General features: G+C 42.8%; 1 protein-coding gene across 3 annotated transcripts in view; it reads left to right on the forward strand.

Moving 5' to 3' along the window:
* LOC126213138 (speckle-type POZ protein-like) overlaps positions 1–6,436 on the forward strand; it is a 114,876-nt gene extending 108,440 nt beyond the window's left edge. For 2 of the 3 annotated variants that reach the window (XM_049940757.1, XM_049940756.1), the window contains exon 4: positions 6,321–6,398. In XM_049940757.1, the coding sequence (XP_049796714.1) occupies positions 6,321–6,366 (46 nt within the window). In that variant the 3' untranslated portion in view covers positions 6,367–6,398. Of the gene's footprint in view, positions 1–6,320 lie in introns of all 3 variants that reach the window. The other variant, XM_049940758.1, reaches the window with a different exon arrangement.
* The last annotated feature ends 3,165 nt before the right edge of the window (positions 6,437–9,601 follow it).

Below are 9,601 nucleotides of genomic sequence, written 5' to 3' on the forward strand. Positions count from 1 at the left end.
TGGCGGTACAAACTGCCTTAGACGACACTGCGAACACCTCGTGGTTTATGCAAGATGGTGCCCGGCCACATCGCACGGCCGACGTCTTTAATTTCCTGAATGAATATTTCGATGATCGTGTGATTGCTTTGGGTTATCCGAAACATACAGGAGGCGGCGTCGATTGGCCTTCCTATTCGCCAGACATGAACCCCTGTGACTTCTTTCTGTGGGGACACTTGAAAGACCAGGTGTACCGCCAGAATCCAGAAACAATTGAACAGCTGAAGCAGTACATTTCATCTGCATGTGAAGCCATTCCGCCAGACACGTTGTCAAAGGTTTCGGGTAATTTCATTCAGAGACTACGCCATATTATTGCTACGCATGGTGGATATGTGGAAAATATCGTACTATAGAGTTTCCCAGACCGCAGCGCCATCTGTTGTTGAAAACTGTAACTACTGTAATTTCGAAAGTTTGTCTGCCTGAAAATGTACTGTTGTCCCAAGCATATTGCAACAAACGGTGTATTTCTATCGCTGCTCGTTTAGTTTTTATTGCCGTTTCAAATATACCGGTCATTTTTGAAACACCCTGTACGTGCCAGTAGAGGAAATGACATGTACTTCATTGTACATAACAGTAAAATAAAAAATTGAAAAAAAAGATCGCTTTCTCTATTCATTTCTACCTTTTGCGGTCCACACAATTTCTCCAGTAACACCACAACTACTGCAACAACAGGAGATATCTGTAAACCAACGTGACAAACCTTCCTTTTGAGAATTCACTCTGTAAAACGTTTCACAAGCAATTTCTGCAAAAGCTCAGCAACAATTCACACACTCAATGATTAATAAACTCCACTTCTCTCTCCCTCTCTGTCTTGAGTTTCTCGTCCCACATACACCATTGAAACAGCTTACAAGAATACAGCTGACGTCTTTCACAACAGCCTGTATTTCGAAATGTAAACACCCAATCTCTTCCAAGAGACAAATCCAAGAATAGCGGTTCTTGTGCGTTAATGTTAGTTCTTTGCACCAGTCCACTGCATCACGTAATTACTGCAAACTATTTGCTAGCAGTGTCTATGGTGCTACATTACATCAGTGCAAACTGCACCATACTCAAATTACTGCCATATAAGCTGTTCAGTTACAATGTATCTTCACTTCCGATTTCACACTGAATTCACTTCTGTGCGTGCACTGCACAAGTAATTTTCGTGTTTAATTGTAATGTCACATTTGTAGCAGTGCTCATACCACATCATGCTCACACCATCTGCAGCCTTTTTGCCAGCTCACCTTCAAATAAAGACATTTGAAGATCCACCTAAAGTCATTTCTCTCCCACACACCTCACTTGCTGATCTTACACAACAAACTACTATCTCTCAGGGAATTATACTCAATCTTGTGAGACATGCAGCCAGTAGTGGAAATATACATCACTTTCAAAAAGTACACTTTTGCGTCTCTGTAGACGTTTTGAAAGCAGACCACGTTTGGAACATTCATTCCCCTCTCTGCTGTGATAGAATTAGACTTGGCATCCCCATGCGTGCATGTGTGACCAAAGTGGCAGACTGCATTCTGAACAAGAGCTTCTGTGGCCCTCATGTGGCGGCGTTACAGACGGAAGCTCCTCAACATTCTCTGTGAGGAAGCAGCGACGCCAGGAGACAGTATTGACTTGCTGAGTGACCTCCACGGCATTGAGGAATACTTCAGGCTCTGCCAGTTGATCCTCAACATAAATAAATGTAATATACTGTGCGTACACAGGAAAAGAAATCCACTACTGTACAATTACACTGCTGATCACAAATTGCTGGAAACAGTAAGTTACCGTAAAATATCTAGTGGTAACTATCCAGAGCCTCCCTGCGAGCAATGACCAAAAAATACCAATTGGTAAGAAACTGCGGCAGACCTTTTCTCAGCGATTCGATAATCATATGTTTTGGGCTCCTAAATCCAAATTTCGTGCTTCCTGCCCTGTAGTATGTCGGCTTCACAAAGAAAGCCTCAAAATTTTCCGACTTTTCTCAGATTTTCATTTATTACACAAAGACTACGTGTTTCTCAAAGTTGAAAACCCAACACAAAATTAAATTGGACAAACTCTCCTACAACATGCAGCAATCAGCAGTGATTTTCTGACGGCGAGTGGTGACCGCGCTAGAGCGTCCTAAAAAAACGGTGACTCCCCAAAATTCGGATCGCGCCTAACGCCATTCACCTGTTGCACTCTGCTATTACGCCACTTTGGAACGGTATGGCACGCGTCAGCAGACGGAAAACAGCCCATAACTCCACCTGCGTTCTTCGCATCGTCAAACACAATAGCACTCACGGCAGACATCCGCTGTCGAAAGGGACGTCATATATTTTGAAGTGTGTTCGCATTTATTTAAACTAGTGCTTCTAAGTGTGTGGTTGGTATCTGAGAAATGGCTAAAATTTATTTTGATATCGAAATACGTAAATCTCAGTCCAGTGTGACAGAAAAGTCTAGAAATTAAATTTTGAACGGAAGTATGCGAAGCACACGCTACACGATGCGAAATCCAGGCTAGGCGGTACATCAAACAATTCGCCTGCGAGAGAGGAGGTCGTTTTCAATGCAATTTATACATACCATTTGTCTGCAAAACAGATAACTAATTTAAAATATTTGTCCTGAATACTGTAAATCTTTATCTTCAGACTTGTAAACAATAACTGTACCAGATCTGCTACCGTATTTATAGTGCAAATGAAGATAAAATGTAACGCATCCTGTTTTGTGTCAAAACTGCTCCAAAATTCACAAGATAATGCCGTTCTGAAATAATTTACCGATTTGGAAAGTCTGAAATGATAATTTCACAGATACATTCTGGTGTGTGGCGGAGGGTAGTTTGAATACCGCAGCTGTTCCGGCCTTTTCCTGTTGCAGTCGCGATGCGAGAAATATCTTTGGACTACTCGTCTATTAAGAGCTCTGAATGGAAAGTAAGAAACCCAGAGAACATCTGGTGTGCATTTCCTCGCCATGTTACAGTTTTAGGTGGAACCTTTAACCGGCCATCTCTGCAGTGGGCGACATAGGTGGCTGAGACTGACGGCAGGGCCAGGCAATCGGGAGAAAGTGATCCAAGTGCTTCACTCAAAAACTACCTCGGGCCATTAATCTGAGAAACGAGTCTTGAAGACAGCATCTTAGGCTTGCAAGTGACAGATAGACCCGAACTTTTCGAATCTGTTAGGGTAGAACGGGGATTCAGCTATGACAAGAGCGTTACAGTGTCACTGAATACGACCGTAAAGAGAAATAGAAAATAAGTTGGGAATATTATTGTGCTTAGCAAGAGCGACGAGGAACAGGCTTCAGGTTACCTTTCCCCTGCTGCACCAACAGCGCGGGTATCAGTGGAAGCAGTTGAAGAGCATTGTGAAATACGCTTCAGACAGGTGTGTACCGACCAAATGCGTTTCAAGCCCGGTTTCACAGCGATGAGTTTACGGCACTTGTTTTCATTTAAGTGCGCGTCTGCGCACGCCAGATCACGAGATAACAAAGAAATTTCAGAGATCCGAATTTCATCGATAAAAATGACGCCAAAGAAACAGTTGTTTCTGGAAAGAGTAACACATCTGTAACATGTTGCATTACTCTCTACGTAACGAAAGCCTGTGTATACATTCGGTCTTGTCTGTAAGGCAGAAACGCTTACAGCACTGTTATTCACGTGCAAACAGCAACAGGTGGCGTCAGAGAGCCCGCGCAAACGGCCGGCGCAGTCGCCGAGGGGAAACTCGCAGGTGGGGGCGGGACGCAGAATGCGGGCAGCGAATCCGGCAGAGGGCCGCGCATGCGCAGAAGCAGCGGTGGCGCGGGAACAGGCGGTAGGGATGGTCCGACCATGGCGGCGGAGAAAAGAACAGCCACACGACAGGGGGCCGAAACTAAGTCAGGACGATCACTTCCCACATAAAATGTGTATTACTGTTTAGCGATTAGAGCTGCAGTTCTGATCAACAGTTTCAAAGTCGGTGATGATGGCAGACACCAGCGTCCGGCTGCCATTTAATGCCCCGGTGTTACAAAGATATTTTCACCCGCTCTCGCAGCAATTTCGCAGTTATTTCAGAGCACGCTATATCTATCTAATGAGAGCCCACGATGTACTAACACTAAACAATATTTCGATAACAACCTCTGTTAAAATTAGTGCGCTAGATGATTTAATACAAGATGTCACGTTTGATGTATTATTTTTGCAGCATTTCTCAACGGCAGCTGTAGGAACATCCACTGACTTTGAAGCTGTCATTACTATCGATGCAGAAATGAACAGCGCAACGGCAGTTCTTTTAAGGGATGGTTTTACACCTGAAAACGTCCAACTTTATCCTAGCAGACGTGCAATTGTATGTTCTGTCGCTGAGACAGTACGCTTAAATATTTACGCGCCATCCGGGACTGACGTTACACATGCACGATCGGACTATTTCTTAATCACGATGTCATCTTTTGGTAAATATGTACCTGTATATGTGAAGCACACGCTACACGATGCGAATTAGAGGCTAGTCAGTACATCGAACAATTCGCCTGCGAGAGAGCTGGCCGAGTTCAGTGTAATGTGTATATGTCATTTGTCTCCGAAACAAATGACTCTGATTAAAATGTTGGCCCTGAATATTGTTAAGCTTTGTGTTTAGACTTCATTCATCCGTTTGAAACATCTAAAATGATGTATTTTCACACATAGATTGTGACAATCATTGTACCTTACAGTGATGGTAATTAAATTTGTTGGCCTAGCTGTGCGAACGGAACGCTCGTCTGTTCTGGAACCAGTTACTATTAAGAGAGTGATGGAACTGTCAAAAACGTACGGTACAGGTGCAGCGCGACAGCCGTCTGGAGGCAGAAAGGGTGCCAGCATCACAGAACCAGCAGACGGATTGGCTACGCCCGCGCATGCGCAGAAGTACCCATTCTGCTTCTCGCTCGGGTGGCCACCGGCCAAGTGCAGAGTTTCGTAATGCAGATTTTGCGCCTTTTGCGGTGAGTAACTCTTCACGAACACAGTAAATAAAGGACGTAGAAAAAGAGCCGGGAGGACGAATTGTGACAGGCGTTGTGAATGTGGTCACCTCTCTAAACCTCTGCACTCCCTCCGCATCAAACAAGAGAGCTGCTAGGGAAAGATTTTTCAGCGATCGAGTCCCGTATTTTCTGAGACAGGCAAAAGGCGACTTCGTCAGCGCAGGACATTTTAATTGCATTTTAAGGGAGACAGACTCAGAAGGCATGACACCCTTCTGTTGTGCCCTGCAAAATCTGACTGCAGGTCTGGACACGGAAGCCGTAGCTGAGCGGCGCGCCGTCACACGCACTCACTGCACGCACGCCTCGCCAGTGTCAGCTTCGAGGCCTGACAGACTCCACATCACAGCGGGGTGTGACTAACTGTGCAGGATTACGACGCAGCCCCTGTCAACTTTTCCGACCGTGACACTGTAATTGTGAAAGCAAAAGGTCTACCTCGTCCCAAAATAAATCGCAGAGGACAATGGAAATTGAATTGTAACCTCCTCCACATAACATCGGTGAATATTGATTGCTCGGTACAAATCGTGGGTTAACCGCAAACGTTTCTTCCGTAACGCGAGTGGCGGCTGAATCTTGCAAAACCCGGTGTCCGGAAATTATTTACAAATGTCGCCTACAGGATTGAAGTAAAGCCTGAATTTCACTTTGAATTATTTGAAACTTGTAAGAATAATTAGTAATTCTCACTACATCATTGAAAATAATAATTCGTTGACGTGACATATCAGACTGTGAATAATACAAAACATGTTGGCAAGTCCTAGATACGACTTACTTATTTACAGAATTTTCGTTTGGGGGGGGTAGTAAGCAGTTATATTATGTATAAACTGCTGCACAGGCAACCACGTCCTCCAGATAAACTCATGTGTGTTACTGGAGAAACAGTGGCCACGATAGCAGGAAAGGAACAAGTAGCGGCGAAGCCTTCGACTGCAGGCGACAGACTAACTGGGCGACATTTTGGAAGAAAATTTCCTCCAACTGACAGCAAAGCGAGGCCGTGGAGATGGTGTAAAGTGTCTGGTAGCAAAGCTAAAAAAGAAAATGGAGTGTGGGAAAGGAAAGAAACAACATACTGTTTCCAGTGTGTGATGTTGCGCTGTGCATGCCAGAATGCTTTGAGCCATTTCACACGAAAGCCAATTACGTATACAAATTATTTATAAAAAATTGTAATTTAATTTAGTTGTGTATTAAGATATTTTTTAGTAAATGCCTTTCAGTTTGTTTGTTTCCAGACTTCAAAGTGTTGGTTTGTTGTTCCGGTGAGAGGCAACAAGGCCAGGCTCACTCGATTACGGGGCCAGCGTGTGTGGGCGGTGGTGTTGTGACGTCACCACAGTGAGAGCAAGAGGCGCATGCCGTGGTCTGTAGTTAACGATAGACTATCGCAAAGAAACAGCAGACACACCACCATGGTCTTGATAATACATTAAATAACAACCTTTTTCTTTTCCGTTATTATCACGAAATTTTAACGCTTTTAATGTAGTAAAAATTGTGGTATCGATAGCTACGCTGCCACGGCGTAGGTGCAAGTTCCCAAGGTGGCGGCACGCCGGACAGCGACGACAGCGGCCTCTAGGCGGCCGGCGCTGTGCTGCTCTGCGAGCTCCGTTTTATCAGGGGCAGACGGCCGACAGTGCAGATGAGTAATCAAAGACAAGGTTGGCAGCTTTGAAGCACCAACAGACGGTCCAAGCAACACACCGAATGGGACAGATTTTCCAGCACACCGTTTCATACACTTCCTACTGATTCAACTTTGCTCTCGCCACATTTAGTTTTGAAGAATAAAAATCCGCCGGTCAAAATAAAAGAACTTGTTTCTTTCCCCGAGTCACAGCGTCTACGTCATCGTGAACTCATTGACATTGCAATGGCTAATACAAAAGAGGCAGCTGAGAAGAGGAAATGCTACAAAAGAAGGCAAGTCACACTGGAAAATCTAAAGTTCGACAAACAGTTCTAGTTCGAGCAATCGATTATCTGGTAAAGCAAAGAACAGGTGTCAGAAATTTGTATTACTTTATAACGGACCATTTCGGACTCGACGAATCCCACTTCCGAACGCAGGACATCTTGAAACACTCACAACGAAAGCTTCGAGAGGTCTTCATCACATCACCAATACAAAACCGTTCACTAAATAATTGGTTGACTTCCTACTCCTTAATGATGACACCACCATACCGACATATAACAATTACGTTCTGACAACACGTATTTCATTTTCGTATGACATCAACCGTTTGTACACAATAGTCAAGCTGTTTGTATGGGTTTTCTTTCATTCGCACGTAAATGATGAAAATAATATTTTTCCTGATACAGTACTATAAGTACAAGCCATTTCGTACGTCTATTTTCACTGCCTTATGACTTTTATGTAACAGATACAATGATTGTTACAGAGCATATATCACGTCATGTTCTAACATAACTGACCCAGATGTTTAGAATACATCATTTTACAAGCAAAGGCTACGTAAAAGAAGAGAGCAATGAGTTTTTCGAAGAAGAAAGGGCTTCACAGAAGATACAAGCAACATGAGAAACAATAACATCGAATTTTGCTCGTCGTAATGCATTTTCTCTTACAGGATAACGTACAGAAGTATGCAGTAACGGATTCCAGATAGTACTGAGAAAACAGGTAGAGTACATTTATTTGCACAGGCATAACACGTACTCTCAACAATCGGAGGAGATATTTAATTTCAGCATCTTCCACTGAGATACTCTAACACGGAGGTACAATCAGGGTTTCATCACTGACTGTAAGAGATTTACTATAGATGTCGTATGTGAAGTGAAGACAAGGATTAATTATAGATGAAGTATGTGTAGCAATGAATTATGGAATTTTATATTGAAGATGTGATGAAATAATAGGAAGTGAGGATAGCGAACTTTTTATGACTATTATGCAGGCGTTTATGATTTATGATATGAAGTGTGGCATATTGATGCTAGGAGTTGTTACATGTTTTTAGCCTTGGTGCGTGATTTGTTGATTGTGTTTTGGTGCGTGTCTCTGACGACTGCTATTTCTAACGGCCTGTGACAAGGTGTTGCAAAACGATAATACAAGGCTATGAAGTTACGGGAAGATAAACACTTTCATTCAGCAGAATGTATCTTCTTGTGAACGGCAACGTGAAGGATTGAGGACCCTTATAGCCATGCCATGTACTTGCTTTGATCGATTTGTGACTTTGCTTGAGCTAATCGGTTTTCTTCTCATTCACAGGATAATATCATTTCTCATTGTTTTTCGCCTATGGTTAATCGACTTCATCGCAAAGAGAGAATTTCCTATTTTCATTCTGCACGTTGACTTTACTTGTTCACAGACATTAAGTACTCGTCTTGATACTACTTAAATTTTGCATTTGGGGTAATTATAAGTAATTGGCGTGTGCATAAGTTAAAGTTTTCGGAATACATTTTCATTTGCTTTGTTTTATGACTGACAGATGACAGACAAATGTGATAATTTCTTTTTTCCTCTACAGCAGTAAAATATTGTTCACATTTTTTTCCTGTCCTTCCCTTTAGGCTGTATCCTTCCACGAGTGTACTCAAGTATATAAAAACATACACTGTGCAGAAATAACTATTGTACTCGTGCATAACAACACGAGTGGTCGACTCATGCACGTGTAAAATGTAAGAAGACTGATAACAATGTTAGCCTATCGATATTTTCACAATGCATTGTACATGTAATGATTACTATATTTTAATGTTCCTTTTATCTCACACAGTATAAACGTCTTAACTTTATTTTCCTTCACTGTATTGTAACAGAATATACGTACTTTGTGAAAGCGGCACATTCGTGGACTCGAGTATAGTTATTGTCTGCGCTGTGAGAAATTGGAGGTATTATTAACGTTTTCTTTACCACGACATGCCGCATCGATTATCGTGATTTTTGGCGACTTCACAGACATTTTGTTAAAAGTGACATGGAGGTACCTTTTGTGAGCGGTCTGGCTCTGAGTTGTCACTGGATTTGTCACTGACACGTACTGAGTGCACCAAGTCTGCTCTCAGCCGCCTCCCAGACAGTCACGATACGACGCTTTCACCTGGTGAGGTATTACAACGGCATGAGTGCTGGAAGACACTTCCAACATGTGCTGCATAGCGTGCTGCGTACTCTCAGGCCAACAGCTGCGTGTGTGAAAACCACGAAAAGACATTGCTTCGATACATATTTGCTACGACTAAAAGACAATATAATCACAACAAGTCTCACGAGAGTTTGTGCAGCATAACGACAAAAAATAATGCCATCAATGTCACCATTTTCTTCATTTGTGCACACTTCTTTCAAACGAAATGTAACGTATTCTGAGTACACCTGAACACACATGTAAACAACATTTGTAACTTGACTTGGCGTTCACCTGAGCACGAAATGGACGAAGCTTTCTGCACAATAATTTATGAGCGAGCAGGCGACACTACTTACAAAACAATTACATTACGAGGT

The sequence above is a fragment of the Schistocerca nitens genome, chromosome 11 (assembly GCF_023898315.1).
Source record: "Schistocerca nitens isolate TAMUIC-IGC-003100 chromosome 11, iqSchNite1.1, whole genome shotgun sequence".
Taxonomy (NCBI): Eukaryota; Metazoa; Arthropoda; class Insecta; order Orthoptera; family Acrididae; genus Schistocerca; species Schistocerca nitens.